The sequence below is a fragment of the Rhagoletis pomonella genome, unplaced genomic scaffold, assembly GCF_013731165.1.
Source record: "Rhagoletis pomonella isolate Grant_MI unplaced genomic scaffold, Rhpom_1.0 Rhpom_scaffold_01058, whole genome shotgun sequence".
In the NCBI taxonomy this organism is placed as follows: Eukaryota; Metazoa; Arthropoda; class Insecta; order Diptera; family Tephritidae; genus Rhagoletis; species Rhagoletis pomonella.
Window position 1 is genome coordinate 31,680 of NW_023459612.1, and position 20,834 is coordinate 52,513.

Genomic DNA, 20,834 nt, shown 5'->3' on the forward strand with positions numbered 1-20,834 from the left:
AAAACAGTAAGTGTGGCACCTTTCTGAAATCTTTATTAAATGAGCAAGTTTTTTATGTAATGTAAAGTTATAGCTCAGTACATTTTTTTTTCACCCGAGATAGTCAAAGTTGGGGAAGAAAATATCAAAAAGATAAAAATCCAGAAATAGTCCTAATTTTATGATGGTTCCTTAATATATTTTAACTACATTGCATTTGTATATTTTAACTACATTGTATGGAGAGGCAACTATCTGGAAGTATTTTACAAAAAAAATTTACTAAGTATTGCCCGATTTGTAGTTGCAGTTAAAGAAAACACATGAAAAGGCACGATTTTTTTTAAATTCGAAAAAATGTAAATATTTCAAAAACGGTGACACTTTTACCTGAAATTTTTTTGTTTATCAGTGAGCTCACCTGCCCACCTACCTTCCCCCAAAGTTTGGCACGTTACTTCTGGGACACCCTGTATATATAAATATTTTTTTATATGAGAGTTGAAGTCGGTTTTTTTTTTGCTAAATATTACTAGTTATTATATTCATTGAACTAAATATTCGCTCTACTTCTGCATTACTTATAGGCAAAACAAGAAAACTAAAAACTAGGTTGGAAAGGTCAGCAAAAGGGTTTTCTCCTAGGGCATTTCGAAATTGATAAACTTTGGCCCAAAATTTTACAGTTGAGTCTAAATTACTCCAGGTATGTAACGTTAACCGTTGCCATTGCATCTCTATGGATGTTATTTCGTCGGCATTATATTTGTGTTTTTGTTGCTTTGTGTTTGGTTTAATTACTCTTAATGCATTTCCAACCGAAAAAAGTCAATTTTGTTTAGTGTGGCAATATTTGTAGGGAGGCGTTGGCGTAATTCCTTTATTAAAGTGATAATAAAATAGCGACCATTTTCTCGAATTATTTTCTCGGCTTCGTGGTCAAAAGCGTTTGTGCTTACTTTTGTTTTTAAATACTCTTCAAAACTGTGATAAAACTGTGGAAATGGAGCAAGGTATGGTTCCAACGGGGAGCATATAGGATCAAAGGTGTCCGCGCTAATAACCACTAGGGAGCATAGATGCGAAAGTAAAACATTGAGTTCATTAAAAATCTTCATTGGGTCTGCATTATTGCTTTCGAACAACTTGTTTACTTTTTGCACCTGAAAATTAGGCAAATAGTAAAATCGGCTAAAAACGGCTAACTTTTTTTTACAAACCGGCTAACAAATCGGCTGCCGGCTAGATCGAATTTTCTCCGGCTAGTTGCTATCATAACCGGCTAAATCTAGCCGGAAAACGGCTAAAATGGCAACGCTGATGCTCAGATACAAAATTATTTAACGCGCATTACGGTGGTGCAGCATAATTAGGTACGGGCATAAACACTTGGGTTATCAGGTATCTAGCGATAGAAGATTCATTGTTGTCTTTCATGAAGTTCTTTAAATAAATCTTGAGCTAAATACTGAAGTATATTCATGAATATTACGTTTTATTTTGACAAAATTTAAATACTTAATATCTGCAAGTATTTTTTTAATGCATTCACCCGAATTTCGGTGGTTATTACTAACATAACTTAATTCTGTAGCTACCCTGCAGGGAAAGCTACTAGTTGTGAACTAGAATTCTACCAGTTTGCGTTTCAGCTCAACTAGTTCACGTTCTATCCTTTTTCAGTGTTAGCGACTGGTATTTTTAACATTGCGATGTTCTACGAGATGTCAATTGTCAGGCTATGCATCAGAATCTACTAGTATAAATACTAGTACCATCATAACAGCTGATGAGATAGTCTGCCAATTCATGCCCCGTGAAAAGCATAAGCGTGCCTTTTTGCTCGCGACGCTACAGCAGTCACAATGGCCGACGGTGCAAAGCACTCGCGTGGTAAGACTGAGGTCCCAGGTTCAAATCCTGGCACAGGGAAAATTTTTTTATTTTCTATTCTTTATTTTAGTTTCATTTTTTGTAAATTAATTTTTTTGTTTAGGCTGTTTATTGTAATTTCTAATAATAATAAAAAAATATATTTGTGTAATTTCTTTGTTTTTATAGCACAAGCATTTCTTCCTAAATGTTTTTTTGCAATGCAATCAGATTTTCAAATTTGTTATTTATATATAAATTGAATAAATTATTTTTACTTACATTTATCTAACTTTAAAAATCTTAACCTCGCAGCGGCCTCGAACCTGCGATTTCCGAACCAGAACTAGTAGTCTTCACGTGACGCCACAGCCGACATTTGTAAGAAAAGCAATTGCGTTTTATTTTTGGCTTTGGCAATTCAAAGGCAGATGTCGCTGATCGCCTAAGTTCTTCGAAATTGTCGAACTGGTAGGCACATACTAGTTAACGAAATAGTATTTTTTCTAACTTGTTTGGCTTTTCACTGCCGGGTACTCCAGAGAGAGCCCCAACTAAGTCGTTTGATTGAGTAATTATATAATTGAGTAATTATATAATTTGAAATATGACCATTTCTGGATAACCTATGGAGCTTGCACTTTAATTTGATATATAACCCAATTCTCCAGCTGCTCCAGATCGCCCTAACAGTTATATATAGAAGCGTTGAGAATGAGTCAAGAAAATGTTTAAACGCTTATAATTTTTCACCTATTTCACCGATTTGAAATCTGACAATTTTATTTGAATAACCTATGGAGCTTGCACTTTAATTTGATATATAACTCAATTCTCTAGCTACTCCAGATCGCCTTAACTAAATCGTATGACTAAGCAGTTATATATAGATATATAGAAGCGTTGAGAATGAGTGAAGAAAATGTTTAAACGCTTATATTTTTTCACCTATTTCACCGATTTGAAATCTGACCATTTTTGGATAACCTATGGAGCTTGCACTTTAATATATATATATACATATATATATATGCCAATTCAATAGCTGCTCCAGATCGCCCTAACTAAGTCGTACGACTGAGCAATTATATATATGTAGAAGCGTTGAGAATGAGTCAAGAAAATGTTTAGACGCTTATATTGTTTCACCTATTTCACCGATTTGAAATCTGACCATTTCTTGATAACCTATTGGCGTATAGTGTATAACGAATAACATTAAAAGGAAAGAAAAGAAATAAAATGCAAATATCAGTCTGCAATTGGCACTCAACGTGTACACTTAATTTCACGAATGCGACAATTATTGGCGACGAGCAAAAATCGAATAAGTAGACATTAAACCGCGTGCGAGATTATAGCCACACTTTTTACATTACATGTGCTTGGGTTAAATCATTTTTTTACAACTTCGAGCGAAATGACGCAAAATTCAGCTACACCGGCGGTATTTACTTTTGAACCGTTTAATCCGGAGACAATAACGTGGTCGCGTTGGGTTAAAAGACTCGAAACAGCGATACAGATATTTGGAAGCGACAGCGCGAAAAAGCAACAATATATTCTACATTACATGGGTGCTACAGCTTATAATGTGCTGTGCGACAAATTGGTGCCAAAGGATCCCGAAACTATAAAATACGAAAAGATTGTGGAAGTCCTATAGGAACATTTTGAGCCAAGCCCAAATGAAATTTTGGCAAATTACAGGTTTAATTTACGACAGCAGAAGCAAGGAGAAAATTGTGAGGAGTATTTAATGGCATTACGGAGATTGTCGACAAATTGCGCGTTTGGTAGTTTCTTGGACACGGCTCTAAGAAATCAGTTTGTTTTTGGCCGGAGAAGTCAGCACATACAAAGTAGGTTATTGGAAAAAAAAAACTTTAACCTTGGCAGAAGAAATAAACGCAGCAAAGTCATACGAGGTAGCAGAAAAAGGCGGGGTTGAAATGAACCAAAAAGTAGAAACGGAGAAAATGAACGTGAACATGGTTCACGAAAGAAAGCAAAATGCAAGTAGTGACAAAGTGGATCATAAACAAGTAAGAGCAGCGCTGTCTTCGGCTATGCCGAAGGCTTCATACCTTTCATGAACATCTGCAAATTTTACTTTGACAGATTACTGCTTTTGAATACATTTGCATATATCGATATAGGAGTTACATACTTATATAAAAAATCGCATCTAAACAATCAGAGGTATGGAAGATATACAGTATATTTTGCTTAGCTGCACATCCTTCTTTGCACGAAAAACTTGTGCACCTAACCGAAAAGGGCACTTAAGCGAATTTTCTTTACTACTTCAATGAGGAAGGTATCCGAATCCCTATGAAACCAAATAATGGAGAAGCACTTATCACATAGAAAATAATGCAAGCGAAATTTTTTTTCGAATGGTATCTTATTATCTATATAACTAGAAAAATAGATAGCCATTTCCGTTGTTCTGCGATATGAGTAAAATAAATAAAAGCTTGTAAAATTAGGTAATTGTAGGCCAGTGCAGGTAAACGTAATACTTTCTTTGATAATTGATACTAGTTGCACAATTTTTAAGGCAGCTATCGCCAATGTGCAGGTATGTTGAATGCATCTATCGGAGCAGTTTCCTTATAAATGTTAAAAATAATGTCTCAGATGCGCATTTTGGGGTAGGTATCTTAAATGTGCACTTAAGCATAAAGGCAGCAAAGCAAAATATACTGTACTTTATATGGCACCAATCTAAGTGATTTTCACTGCTATGTGATCGGTATGTAAACCGGTAACACAATTTATTGGGTTTAGTTTCCTACATAAAGGAGATATATGGCAAAAACTGGTATCTGAACAATCAGTGCTATAGGAGATAAAGCTTATACAGCATAGATTTTGATGATTTTCTCAGTAGACTTTGTATTATTATTTATAAAATATCTTACGAAATTTATCGGTTTTAGCTGTTCAAATAAAGAAGTTCAGATGTATGGAAGATATATGTTGTAGTCATCCGATCCTTGTTATTTTCACTGTAAGTATTCTGTTAATAATGAGTGAAAATGGTGCGAAATTTCATGTTCCTAGCTGCATAAATGGAGGAGTTATGATAAAAGACCTCATATCTGAACAATAAGTTGTATGGGTTCTGCAGGTTATAGTGACCCGATCGTTGTTATTTTCATTGTAAGTATTCTGTTGATAATGAGTGCAAGTACTGCAAAATTTCATGTTCGTAGCTGCATAAATGGAGAAGTTATAACGAAAAATCTCATATCTGAACAATCAGTTGTATGGGAGCTATATGTTACAGTGGTCCGATTCTTTCGGTTCCGATAAATGATTAATGCATTATAAAAATACACCCACCTACCAAATTTGATACGGATATCTCGAAAACTGAGAGACTAGATTGCATACAAACAGACGGACAGACAGACAGACGGACAGACGGACATGGCTAAATCAACTCAGCTCGACGTTCTGATCATATAAGTATACATTTTAATGGGTCTATCTCTTTTTGTTCGGGTTCTCTACAAACATCGGACCAAAGTTATAATACCATTTCATGCTCATGAAAGGTATAAAAAGCGGAGAAAAGAGAAAGCGGAACGTCGAAACCCCGCACCAATAATACAGGGAAAAAATGTTTTCGATATGGTAGCTCTGCACATATAGCTAACAAATGTGTGTACAAAAACACGATCTGTAATTTTTGCAAAAAAAAGGACATTTGCGCAGAGTATGCTTTAAAGAAAATCGACAACTAAATAATATAGATGGTGAAACAAATGAAAAATACGTGTTAGTCGACGAATTATTTCAACTTGGAGATAATCGAAACCATCGGGATAAAATCGAATGTGACCTCGACGTGAGCGGCGCGAAAATTCGTTTCGAAATTGACACAGGTGCCCCAGTGACAATAATTAGTTTGTCAGACGCGGTACAGCTACTGCAAAACGCCACGAAAGTTTGTTGGATATATCTGGTCAAAGTTGCGTCAGATAATATATTGTAAGGTCGGATAGGAAGCCATTGGTAGGTCGCGGCAAATTAAACTAGACTGGCCAAAAATGATGAGCGAACAATTGAACTATATACAAGAGAACACGGTTATGAATGAGGATTATGTGGGAAGGTGGAAGAAAAAATTTCCGAATTTATTTTCACCTTCAGTAGGCAAAATAACCGGCTTTCTGGCACGGCTATATATGAAGCCGAATGCAACCCCTAAATATTTTAAGCCGCAACGCGTAGCATTTCCACTGTGGAAAAAAGTAGAAGATGAACTGGGAAATCAGGTCAAAGAGGGTTTGTTGGCCGATCGTCGTGGTACAAACAAGCGATGGTACGGTACGCATCTGTGGGGACTACAAGGTGACGGTAAACCAAGGGTTAGCGATAGATGAACATCCCCTACCTACAATTGAAGAGCTATTTAGTAAGATGGCTGGGGCGCTAAATTTACAAAAATCGACCTTTCAAAAGCGTATTTGCAAGACAGACACTTATTGACACTAACAACACATAGGGGACTTTATCAACCTACTCGACTGAAGTTCGGCATCGCATCGGTGCCAGCAATTTGGCAGCGGTTCATCGATCAACTACTTGGAGATATTCCAGAGGTATCGGTCTTCTTAGACGATATCAAAATAACAGCGAGCGACGACACCACGCACAGTAAACGTACATACGCAGAACCCCTGGAAAGTCCGAGTTCATGAAAGACTCCATAGAGTACTGCGGCCATGTCATTAACAAAGCTGGCATCCATGAAATGAAGTCCAAATGTCAAGCAATTTTACAAATTAAGACACCAGCCAATAAAGAAGAATTGCGCTCATTTTTGTGTTTAGTAAACTACTACGGGCGTTTCGTGCGTTTCGTTTATTGAAGAACAATGCCCAGTTTAAATTTGATGATAGGTGCAAAAATGCTTTTGCCGAGGTTAAAAAGCAAATGCAGTCCAAACTAGTGCTTACACACTATGACCCAAAAATTCCGCTAGTGTTAGCGGTAGACGCGAGTCCGATCGGAGTAGGAGCGGTGCTTAGCCACGTATACAAAGATTGATCGGAAAGGACTTTGCAGTTTGCATCCCAAACACTTGTATTGGTAACAGATAACAAAGCCATATCACAAATATTTTCGCCCCAAAAGAGGCTACCGACAATGTCAGCGACGCGAACGCAGCATTACGCTATATACCTGTCACATTTCGATTACAAAATCCGAACAAAAAAGTCAAAAGAAAACGCAAAAGCGGATGCATTGACGCGTTTACCAAGCCAGGAAATTGACAACCGTTGGGAAGAAGTAGATTTGATCGAACGTAATGCAATCGAAAACTTACCGGTCACAGCGGCGAACCTTAATGAAGCGTCTAGAGTAGATAAAGAAGTCGCCAAATTAATACAATGCCTGAAATATGGGCAAGAATGTGAACCCAAGGAGCGGTTCGGAATAACTCAAACAGAGTTTACCTTGCAAAACGGCTGTTTACTTCGTGGTATACGCGTTTACATAGCACGACCATTCTGTGAGAAGGTACTAGCGGAACTACATACTGCGCATTTTGGTATGTCAAAAATGAAAACACTAGCGCGGGCATATTGTTGGTGGGGTGGTTTGGACAAAGACATAGAAACGCTTGTATCTGACCGTGTTCAGTGTCAAGAAATACGCGCAGATCCAAAGAAGGTACATTGCTGGATGCAGCCAAGTAAGGCATTCGAACGCGTCCATATTGACTATGCGGGCCCATTTTTAGGAAAAAATTTACTGGTGTTAGTTGACGCCTACAGTAAGTGGCCAGAAGTCCATGTAGTGACAAACATAAATGCAGAAACAACAATACAGAAGGGTAAAGAAATTTTCGCCCGTTTTAGTGTTCCGAACACCTTGGTAAGTGACCATGGGACACAATTTAATTCTAGAGAATTCCAAATTTTCCTGAAAGGAAACGGCATCGTCCATAAACAAGGTGCGCCTCACCATCCAGCGACTAATGGGCAAGCTGAACGGTTTATGCGGACGGTGAAAAATAAATTGACATCGGCGAACTGCACCAGCGCTTATTTATAGAGTGAGCTATGCAGAATACTTCTGGCATACAGAAGGGCTATACACCCAATCACTAATAAATCACCTGCCATGCTAATGTTCGGTCGTCAAATACAGTCACGTTTAGACTTGTTGCTACCAAGCAACCCTATCGGAAAAACTCAAAGAGAGGTAGAAGTGAAGAAGTTTAGAATTGGCGATAACGTAGCTGCGCGTGACTACATGAGTAAAGAGAAATAGAAGTTTGGAAGGGTGATCGCAGTGGAGGGCCAGCTACATTATAACATAGAATAAAATAAAAATAAAAACTTTTTAATATACAACGCTTTTATAAATGTACTAAAAAGTAGAAAATAATATTTCTCAGTCCCACAGAATTTGTTTTGATAACTTTTGATTTTAAAATTTTAGCAAAAGTCATAAACAATTAGTGACATTGAAAATGAAATCGTGCGGCGCATGCAGTACAAAGTATTCGCTTTCATTGACAATAGTCAAACTACATAACATTCTACAGCGAAAGTACAAATTTGAGATCGATTTTAAGCGGTCGTTATTAATATACCCACATACATACATATATTACTCTTCAATTTCAAATTAGGCCTATTACATGCGCCCCTCGCTTTTCATTTTCAATGTCATTAATTGTTTATAATGACGTTTGCTAAAATTTCAAAATCAAAAGTTATCAAAACAAATTCTGTGGGACTGAGAAATATTATTTTCTACTTTTTAGTCCATTTATAAAAGCGTTGTATATTAAAAAGATTTATTTTATTTGATTTATTTTCTACTTTTTAGTCTTGTCTGCATATATGTAATACTTCTATATTGGCAGTAAGCTAACTTCTCAATGTGTAATAGGGAATTTACATGATTCAACTATCACAGGCGATTAGTTGAACCAAAAGTTGAACGAAAGTAGGCAGCCGACCAACTTCATTGTAAGCGATTAGTTGAAAGGCCTTTTACACCAGGCGATTGTTGCTTTCAACTAATAATCGCCTGAAAAATCGCCTCATGTAAATTCCCTATAAGCATTCCGAAATCAAAGCGAGACAGTCTAGTACCGTTTTTGTCAATGTATTGTGTACTTGAGTGCCGTTTTTGTATATGTGTTGTGTACATGTTTATTTATAAACGTATGTTTTCCTTCTCTTTCATACCTGTTTATTGATATATCTGTATTGTAGTATTTTCGGACGGTACTAGCTCTTACTGCCAATATAGGAGTATTACATATATGCTTGTCTGTTCAAAATTTTGCAAAAGATATTAAAATAATTCAACTTGCAGTGAAAGAACAGAAGACTATGCAAGCACAATGTTGTTTGCTCATATTTATGTAGTATAAACATACATATGTACATACATACATATAGCAGTAGTTTATTTCATTTAAAAAAATGGGGTGTCGTCCATTTCCGCTGTGACGTATATAAATAGTGCATATATTTAGGCGCAATATTTAACTTCTTCTGGCGGGGCAACATCTAGTCTTCTAATTGTATCTCCTTGATATGATGCCTACAACGAGGTTGATAACTAGACTAGGTTGATATCTAGAATTTTCCATAAATAGCTTTGCTACATTTATAGTAGGTGCATTCTTTTGCAACCGAGCTACATAAGAAATACACGCAAAGCAAAAACACAAACTCGGCTGTTTATCCGAGCTCAGCCAGGTCGGTTAAAAAATACGCGAACGGAAGGCTAGTGTTGGTAAGTGGAAAAACTGCTCTATTGTGAATCGTTAATAGGAAAGCAGAGAACGTATATTTATAGAGAAGGTCCAAAAATGAATCAGCGTGGAAACTGTCAAATACCAACAAAACTGGCGAAGCGCATTTTAAGGGCGGCCAGCCAGAGTCAATCGAATTTTAACAGAGCCCAGCCAGAGGCAAAATAAATTTAATAGAAATTGTCTCATCAAAGCAAATGCATATTTTTCTTGTTAGACATGAAATGCTGATGGCTTTTTACGTTTTTACAACGCTTTTATTGTTCTTTAAATTGGTTAATTATTTAAAATAAATGCATGCATAGGTCGAAATATGTAATATGTACATATTGTGTACATGCATATGTATGCGAGAGATGCAATTTTGTGAATCTAAAATGTGAAAGTTATGCAAATATGTAGTATGCAATTGGCAAATTCGTTGGTGATTTGCCGCCGGCATTTGGGTTGAAAAAATCGACTTTTACTTTTTTACCGATTCATATGGTAAATGCTACGCTATTTTCAACGCAACAAACCGCAGTTTTCTAGCTGCCTTAGTTTTTCCCCAAATTCACTTTAAAGATGGATACATTGACAGAAAACGTACAAATGCATTGATTGCACTGCACGTGTTAACTTCAAGGTTGTTTTTGTTGAAAAGTTATTTATATTGAGAAAAACTGTGCATTATCATTTTTCACTGCTATACTCGTATTATGTGTAAATGTAATGTATTTTATTCGTTATTTTAAATAATGAATAAAAACTCATTTTTAACACACTGAGCCACCTTTTAATTTCATTTCTATTTTCAAAGATTGTGAGTTAGCTGAATTCTGTTTAATATTTTCTCAAGAATACTAGCCCATTCCCTCTGGTTTCGCGGCCCCTGATAAGATTTTTTGCGTTGGCCAATGCAAGAATAGCGTTGAAAACCAAATATGGGTAAAGTAAAAATTCTAAATTTAGGTTGAACAACTAAAGAGCAGAACCCTTCTCACACATATTTCTGCCAAAATAATAGCGCTCTGATGCTATATGCAAGAAAAAATTCCTTTCAATGTCATGAGCTTTACCGATGGTCTTATTTCCACTTGTGAGATCTTTTTTAAGCGTGCGTAATCTTCTATGATCTTGCAACTACAACATTGGTCCGATGCGTCAACCTCTAGTCTTATGTCATGTAGGCCAACAAAAGTCCTTATCAGGAAGCTGAAGAGCACAGATGTGCGTTTTCTATTATAGGAGAGCCAAAAATCCTCGATGTAAAATTTGGTCATTGATATACCAACAGTGGTCTTTCTTGGAAGGATGTGGTCGAAACTTTCCTTGCTGACTCGCCACTTTTAAAATATCCAAGAGCTGGTTTCCTTGAGTCTTACTGCTGCAGCAATGGCCGCCCGAGCAATTTCATCAAGCGGAGGTAGATGCAAGGTCGCATTTAGGGTGTATGACGACGTGAGACATCGTAAATTCGTATAATATAAACATAAAAAACAAAGTAGTCCAGACATATGGGGTTTCTAATGATTTCGACTGCAGCACCATTATGAATTGCAACCTGATTGTACAATAAATAGATGGAATAACCTCCGAAAATTTGATTTAAATCTATCCAGGGGTTTGAGTTAAATCGTAACAAAAACGGTTATCATTTTATACATAAATATATGTACATATCTGTATACATAAATTACTTGTTTTATTATTATTTTATTCGTTATTCGAATAATTAATGAAGATAATAGTTATTCGAATAACGAATAAAATAATTTATCCGTCATTCGAATAATTTTTTTTTGAATAAACAAAATTATTTATTATTTACGAATAACAAGAAAAACAATTTATTCATTTGTTATTCGTCATTCGAATAAATTTTGCCCAACTCTGTAATGGGGCATATGCATAGTTAAAATAAAGCCGACACTAAAGTTAGTTTCAGCTTTTTCATATCACTTTCAGTGGAATAGGCATCAGTGAAAAAAAAAATGCAACTAACTTTCTTCTTATTTGGGACTGACAAACTTAAACTTAGAGTAGACTTTATTTCATATACGAATATGCCCCAATATGCATTTCCCCATGCATATGTATGTACATACATACGTACTCCATTAGCTGATAACGTTTTTCATGCATACATATATGTATATGTATGTATGTGCATATTACTGCCAAAAATACTACGCACATACACACAAATGTACATATCCTGCAGTACGGGGGAGTGACTACAGGACTGCTGAATCGGTAGCTACCTAACAAACACCGTCAATTACCGACCGACTACTTGCAGTGTATTCCATCGATTATTTTTACAAGGCAATGTCCTAGGCGGTAGTCACCATCGGCTCTCTCTGCACTACCGGGAGTTACTAAAGTAGTCACTTGCTTAATTTATGGGCGCCCTCTGTCGTAGTTTTTCGCTATTCTGCTTCGACTCTGCACTACCATGTGCACTACTCCTAGGTAAGTATCTACTCTATTAACCCGTGGTAGTGCACATGGTAGTGCAGAGTCGAAGCAGAATAGCGAAAAACTACGACAGAGGGCGCCCATAAATTACGCAAGTGACTACTTTAGTAACTGCCGATAGTGCAGAGAGAGCCGATGGTGACTACTGCCTAGGACATTGCCTTGTAAAAGTAATCGATGGAATACACTGCAAGTAGTCGGTCGGTAATTGACGGTGTTTATTAGGTAGCTACCGATTCAGCAGTCCTGTAGTCACTCCCCCGTACTGCAGGGTATTTACAACTCACGGCAGCATACATACATATGCACATAATTACATGCATACTCAAATACAACAACAATAACTATTTCTTTCATAAGTCCCCTTTCAGACACGTCAATTCTTGAAAGCAATTTTTATCGCATTCTCTTTTGTGTTTTCTCTTTGCTTCCACACGCGTCAAGTTTAATTGAATTCAAGTCCTTGGATCTTTAAATGGGAAGCAACGAAAAGATCTAAAGAGAACAAGAAAACTTGAAACGAATGGACGGTACGGTGGTATCTGTACTCTTCCCCTCTCTTCCCACCTCTTTCGCCAGCGAACGAGCAGACTTGAAAGCAAGACTTGACGTGTCTGAAAGGGGACTAACCGCATGCGCGTATTTCTCAAGGCCAAGTAAATTTATTCATAAAAATAACCGCTGTACATCTCCCCGCAAATTCATCTCCATCAAGCGCCACTTTTTCAATCCGACACAAAAATTCTAAATTCTTAAAAAGAAGAAATCTTGGCCAGCCAAGTGAAAAGTGGCAACTATTTCTCTATATCCAGTAAAATAAGTTATCTCGAATTTTGGAAATTTTTGGTAATTTTTGGCAAAACACTCTATTTCTATGTTCCATATCAATATTTCAATCATTAACTAGTTTTTGAGATGTAATTTTAATAAACATTAAATAAAAGTGTACGTTTTCTGCAGGAAAATACATACATCTTTTTAATAAAATCAAAACTTCTAAAATCACAAAAATATTTGGTTTTATCGGAAGTTCACAATTGTAACGTGGCAACCTAGCTCGTTTTCACATTTTTCGGTCCGAAATTGTAAAATTTTTGTTCATGACGCGCCACGGTTTTTGTACAGGTGGGTCAATGTGCCTTGAACACCATTTATATATATACAAAAAAATTATTTTATTTATTTTTTAATATTAAAATTTTCTATACTTCAAAGCGTTTATAAAAATATATTTACATAAATGCACGGACGATGTTTAATGTTTTTCATCCGTAAGCAAATTTCCAGTACCATAAAGGATTCAAACACATTATAGTACAATCAATGCGATGTCCAAGTTAGTGCTACTCCACTGTACATGTGTATATGTATGTATGCATGTATGCGTGTAAAAAATGTCAATTCCAGTTTGTGTTTAACCCATTTCAGCGGACATAGTTTTTTTTGGTTCCAGCTGTTAATAACACACTATTTTACAACGCTTTTTATGTTTAATCTTCATGAAAGTTACATGTATCGTCGAGAACATGGTTACATGTAGAACTTTAAATTAATTATTATTATTCTCCATACAAAATGTACAAGTATTGCCTTATTAAATGCAAAGTGACGCGAAAATCTAAATATTTCGTGAACGTAGGGTTAATGGTTTCGCGCACGTGCCAATCTGGGGGCGATTCGCAGAAATTTAATAATTCGTATGATGTAAGCGGCGAGGGGAAGACGAAAGCAGAACAATCGTGTATATGTGTGTACATATGTATGTACATTTATAAATGCATACATACTTACATTTTCATTTGTTTGTCTTTCTGAATGCAAATTGCAAAATTGGGTAGCAGAAATAGGTAATGAAATGAAGTTTACAAATATGTGCTTTATAAATTTAGGTTTAGTAATTAATTAGATATATAAATGACAATGTGGGGGACAAATATGCACATGAGTAGCGAAGCTGCCACCCATCCAATGGCAACTTACACGACTTTATTAGACAATGTTTGAAAACTGACTTATTTCCTTAAATATTGAAAATATTGAAAAATTTCCCCAATAGTTTCGGTTTAGATTAGCTAGATCTTTACGAATTGCTGGGAAAATCTGACGTTATCAGATTTTTAGCATTCTTAAAAAAGGTTTCCAAGTCGAAAATAATTAAGAACTGAATATCAGATTTTTAGCATTCTTAAAAAAAGTTTCCAAGTCGAAAATAATTAAGAACTGAATTATTTCCATAAATATCGTAAATATGGAAAAAATTTATACTGACTTTCGACTTAGTTTTGTCAGATCTCTCAAAAAAAAAGGAAAATAATTCTTTTCACTGTTTTTTTTTATCCAATGCCACAGTTTTTTACTTGAAAATAACACAAAAATTGGAAAATGTTATATAATATTTTCGATTTATTTTAACGTTGTGTGTACAAATCACCAAGAAGAAATTATTTTTCCCCATAAAACCTCTATTTACAAAAAAAATCTAATACCAATAAGGTTTCATAATTGAAAATCTAACAAAATATTACAAAAATCTTAAAATGCTATATAACATTTTCGATTTATTTTCACGGTATTTGTAAAAATCACCGGGAAAAGGGATTTTTTATCACAAAATGTTTTCACAAAAAACACAAACACTTATGCGAGTTTTCTATTTGCAATCATTAATAAAATGTCACAAAAATCGGAAAATGTTATATAATATTTTCGATTTAATTTCATGTTGCTTGTATAAATCACCAAAGATTAATTTAATTTTTTTTACTAAAACAATTATTTTCACAAAAAAATCAAACACTCATAAAAATCATCAATATTCATATTTAATTAACATTCCAAACGCTCTCGTGAGATTTAGCTCTGTTAATATTCTTCTTTTCTGCTTTGTGTTTTGCTTTCGCTGTTAAGTATTTCAAATATTTGTCGCTCTTAAAATGCGCTTCGCTTGTTCAGTTGGCTCGAAAAATGTAGCATTCGCAGTTCTTGGACCTTCTCTATAAATTTACGTTCTCTGGGGAAAGTGTAAAAGAGTATATATATTACGCAAATACCTCACATAATTACTCATTTAAATTGGTTTTTGTATCTAAATCCCGTTAAACTAATTACATTTTCTTGCCAGCTACCAACAGGGTTGCTTAAGTAGCTAAAAGGAAATTTTACCCGAGGTGAGCGTTCTTTTGTCGCTCGCTTACAGAAAAATGCAGCTAGTATAAATGGTGGTCTGGACATACAACATTCAAAGCGGTCTGGACATACAACATTGCAAGTTGATAAAAGCGTTATAAAAACGCGGAGCGCATGCAATACAAAGTATGAGATTTAATTGACAATATTCAAACTACATACATAATATAGACCTAAAATTTCTACAACGTAAGTACAAATTTGAGATCGATTTTAAGCGGTCGTTATTAATATACCCACAGACATACATATATTACTCTTCAATTTCAAATCAGTCCTATTACATGCGCCCCACGCTTTTCATTTTCAATCTCATAAATTGTTTATAATGACTTTTGCTAAAATTTCAAAATCAAAAGTTATCAAAACAAGTTCTATGGGACTGAGAAACATTATTTTCTAATTTTAGTCCATTTATAAAAGCGTGGTACATTAAAAGGTTTTTTTTTTAAATTTATTTTATACGTTTTAGTCTTGTCGGTATAAAATTTTGCAATAGATACTAAAATAATTCAACTTGCAGTGAAAAGAGAATGTTGTTTGCTCACATTTAGTATATGCCTACATATGTACATACATACATATAGCAGCAATTAATTTCATTTAAAGAAATGGCGTGTCGTCCATTTCCGCTGTAGCGTATGCATATTTTTAACCTCTTCTGGCGAGGCGACATCTATCTCTAGAGTTTTTCTAACTGTCTTTGATATGATACCTACGACGAGGTTGAGATCTAGACTAGGTTTGCCATAAATACCTCTGCTATATTTATAGTATATGGTGGACTGGGCATACATAATGTGACCAATCGTACTTCTTTCGGAAGTACAGTATTTCTTTTTTCGCTCTTGTACTTCGTACTTCGAAGTACAGTCAAATGTACTTCTTTCCGATATTTTGTACTTCTCCGATCTTCTGGATGATCGTCACTTGGCCTGGGCGATAAATTCGTTCAAACCATTAACAATTCCGCGTTTAAACCTACTTAATAAGGCTTATCTACCGCTCTCCCTTACTCTAGATTGCGGTTGTAAACCACCTTCTAGACGATGGGGATTTTTAGGTTAAGGGACGATTTACACCTTTTTTGATCTGACTACCTTTCGATCTGCCTCAAGGTTACCTGAACCAGGTAACTAGGTTGGCAATGAACGGCAGCTGTCGTAGAATTCTAATATTGAGGAAAGGGTAGGAAAGGTGTCGGCTGCCTTGTACTTCTGTAGGGGAGCTATCGGTAAAAGGTGGGGTCAGTCGCCGAAATTAATTCATTAGCTCTAGAAAACCAGATTAAGCCTATATTGTTTCAAGGAGCCCCTGTCTTGTGGTACTTACTAGAGAAGACTACACTTGTAAAACATGAATTAGCGGAGCATGAGGAACCTACACTGGCGCTTAACAAAAATATGTTGATCTCAGCACCTGAGGATATTGCAGACAGAATTGTCGCAGCACGAACTGCTATTGGGCTGAGGTAAACCGGAAAGAAAACTTTTCTCTGCTACAGCAAATGTTTTTATAGGGCACTTTAGAACACGTTACCTCTCAAGGGCTAGTGATGGGTGTTATGACAGGCCATTGTGCAGTTGGTATTCATGCGATGAGACTAAGAATTTCGACTGATCATTTTGTGTCAGTTGTCAAGAGGAAGATGAAGTGAATCTCCACACTTTTAGACTGTCCAACCTTCGCGAGACTAAGATGGAAGCATTTTTGCTAGCAATTCTGAACAAACACTGAGCTCTCAGGGATCGAAAATTAGCCGGATTCGAAATTTCATAATCAACTCGCGGCGTTAACTTTATCCAACCTAGCCTGTACTTCTTTGAGCTATGAAATAGTTGGTCACATTAGGCATACAACATTGCAAGTTGATAAAAGCGTTGTAAAAATTAAACCATGGACGCTATTGGAAGCGTCACGTAGACCAAATGCGAGCTGTTGGTGGTCGGCAGTAAAAACAAACAATGATCCAGAGAGAAGACAGGAGACAAGTTTTTCAGAATCTGTTGAGTCAACCAATCCGAGAACACCAGATAGAAGAAACGAAAGGGGAAGATGCTACTGGGATATACCAGAGACAGTGATCGGACTTCTACCACATTGTGGTAGATCTACCACTTTTTGGAGCATCCACCACATCTACCACACAAGGTCTGAAATCTACCACATATTCGCATTTTTTAGTAGTTATAATTTAGCTCCACATGGTTTTCCTTATTTTTTTAATTTTAAGAGCAAAAATTGTCCAACAGTAAACACTATGTGATAACAAGTAGGGACACGACATCGAATCGAAAGTATCGATATAGTACTCATTTACAGTATCGCTGTAAAAATATCGGGCTATAAAAATATCGTAATAAAAAGACTCGATATTCCAAATATCGAGACAAAATTTAAAAAATTAAATCTGAATATTGGTGTCATTTTCTATTAAAGAATTAACACTTTGCACTTTAATAAGTACATCACATACCAATCTAAGATAGTTCACATTTCTGCGCTTTAAAGCTCAAAATATATCCATATTGCTTTACATATAAATTCCAAAGTATGAAAGGTTATAGTACGACATAGATTTGCAAGAAATGGAATGTTTAAAAACAATATTAACAACAAAACTTCAATAGATATTTTAGTAAGGACAAAGATTTGCATTTTGGAATTCGGAAAACTAATTTTAAATATTTCAAATATTACTACAAAATGTTTTATACAAATAGTCTTGCCCAATTCCCAGAGTTTTAAATTTTGAAATTTTGATTTTAGTTTCTAATGATTTGTCATACAAATATATCATTATTCACATTAACTTTGTCATGTACATTTACGATTCGATACGATACAAGGGTTCTGGTACTCGATTACAAAAAATATCGTTTGAAAACTTTCGAGTAAAAAGTATCGGTATCGAATGGCAAAAACTTCGAAGCTCGTGTCCCTAATAACAAGAATGAGAGTATACAAGATTTCGCATTCCCGGCGACGATGAGATTTCTCAAGTAAAAGAAAACAAAGCCGAATGGGAAGAGAAAAGAAACTGTCAAGCAATGAATTTTCTCAATTTCTCAATATCAAATTTTTCGTCGGGACACGTAATTTTATTGGTTTAAATTGCAAAATATATGCCTTATAAAAAGAACTAATAAGGAAAACGTAAAAAATCGGAAATTTTTGTGAAAATTAGCACATTACAGCGCATCTAAAGTTTTTAACGCGTTGTTTACTTTTACTTGAGGATTGTTAAAATTGGCAAAACCCAAGTTAAAAGTTTTTTCTAGAGACTCGAATTAAAAGTTTTTCAGTTAAGGTGAAACCGTGCAGATTTTTGTTAAATTTTTGTAAAAAGTTTGATCCGAAACCTGAGATCTACCACATTTTTTCTAAATCTACCACACAGAATTTTTACTAAGTCCGATCACTGACCAGAGAACGCAAACGGCAACTGAGCAACCACGACAAGCATCGAAAGAGGTTCTCTTGCGCCGTTCTGAGAGGATACGAAAAATCATAAAAAGTAGAGAATTTAAGAATTGAAGCAAAACTAGAAATGAATTGAGAGTAGGAAAAATTCCAATAATTGTAGCATACTCTGTATGTATGTAGTTTGTATATGAGATATGAAGCGCATTAAATTGAATTAATCAGAACAACAAAAACTGTAGTATAGACCTAGTATTAAGTAAAAGTAATTGAAATTAAAACTTATATCAATAAATACACTTTATTGTAGTAGCTAAGAGATGACGTATAGCCATAAATATATTTTGAAAATGCAGGACAATTTTTCAAAAAAATTTACCTACATATAATTGCGTAGTATAAAAATAACAAAAATATACTACATATATACATTCCTCGTCAATTGAATAGCGCACCCTTTTTTTGGATTTTCTACCATACAAAGTATGCTTAACAAAATTTTTGTATGGAAGAAAATGCGCAGCACCGTCAACAAAAAAATGTCGCCCCTAGGCTTCTTTTTTTTTAATTTTAAAAAATTTTTTAAATGGGATGTGAACGTAGAATATGCTATATTTTTATAAAAAGTTAATAAATATTAAACAAACAAAAGGAAAACTGTGCTACGAAGTATTAAAAGGATGCGCTATTCAAATAACGAAGAGTGTATAAACATTAAACATAATCAATTAAAAATAAATCACATATGCTTCATTGGTATTAATCTTTTAGTAATGAATATTTACAAAATTATAATAAGCCATATTACGTATTACTTTACACGAAATATGAACCTCTGTAAAGTAAATTTTTTAGGCAAACTTAGAAGTGTTTTCGAGATTTGTTCGAAAAACGTATTTTTAGTACTTTTTCACTTATTCCTCAAGATCTCATGAAACGACCAACAGTTCGAAAGGTATTGATGGGCTCTTTGCAAAAATATATATTTTTTGAGCAGATAGTGTTCCGTTACATCTACATTTCTCATCAGATTTTCATTTACTGTAAAAAGAAAATGATTGAAATTTCAATTTTTCGATTTTGGTCGCTTGTAACACTAATAATTTTCATCGAAATCGGCAAAGTAATATATTTTTGTAAGAGGACTGTAGGTCGCTTATGTTGATTGGATAATTTTTTCATGAGATATTGACGAATAGGTTCGAAATGTACCAAAAACACGTTTTTCAAAAAAATTACGAAAGCGGTTGTTTGAAAGGAAAAATGGTTTGGAAAATATTTTTTTTCTTAAGCGATTACCACAAAATTTGTAGAACAGTGTTATCGATATATTTGATGCTGGTTTTCAATTTCTCGTCATCCATTGTCCATAACCGTACAATATTTAGAACGCATTGACTAGTGGAACCTTCAAAACCAGCTTACCCTTATGTAGTTATCAATTAGTTATCGGCACTGCTTTTATTTCGATAAGGAAAAGTTAATTTTAAAATATCGAAGAAAATGCGGGAAAAAGGCAGGACACTTGGAAAAAATCAGTACATTTTGGGGGTTTTCTGTTTTGAAAAACTTCGCAGGATAGACCTTTAAATAACAGTACGGTCCTGCAAAAAAACAGAACGGATGGTCACCGAACGTATAGTGTATAACGAATAACATTAAAAGGAAAGAAAAGAAATAAAATGCAAATATCAGTCTGCAATTGGCACTCAACGTGTACAGTTAATTTGACGGATGCGGCACCTATGGAGCTTTCGCTTTAATTTGATATATAACTCAATTCTTTAGCTACTCCAGATTGCCCTAACTCAGTCGTATAACTGAGCGATTATATATAGAAGCGTTGAGAATGAGTCAAGAAACTGTTAAACGCTTAATTTTTTCACCTAGATATTTCACCGATTTGAAATCTGACCATTCCTGGATAACCTATTGAGCTTGCACTTTAATTTTATATATAACCCAATTCTGCAGCTACTCCAGATCGTCCTAACTAAGCCGTATGTCTGAGCAGTTATATATAGAAGCGTTGAGAATGAGTCAAGAAAACGTTTAAACGCTTATATTTTTTCACCTAAATATTTCACCGATTTGAAATCTGACCAGTTCTATAGCT

The 20,834-nt window shown here is 35.1% G+C and overlaps 1 protein-coding gene across 1 annotated transcript; it reads left to right on the forward strand.

Annotated features, from left to right (window-relative positions):
• Window positions 1-7,014: 7,014 nt before the first annotated feature.
• Window positions 7,015-7,746, forward strand: LOC118751879 (uncharacterized protein K02A2.6-like; the record flags this gene model as incomplete). Its single annotated transcript, XM_036486703.1, has 1 exon — window positions 7,015-7,746. A coding segment is annotated over exon 1 (732 nt), but the record flags the coding sequence as incomplete, so codon positions are not given.
• Between the last annotated feature and the right edge of the window lie 13,088 nt (window positions 7,747-20,834).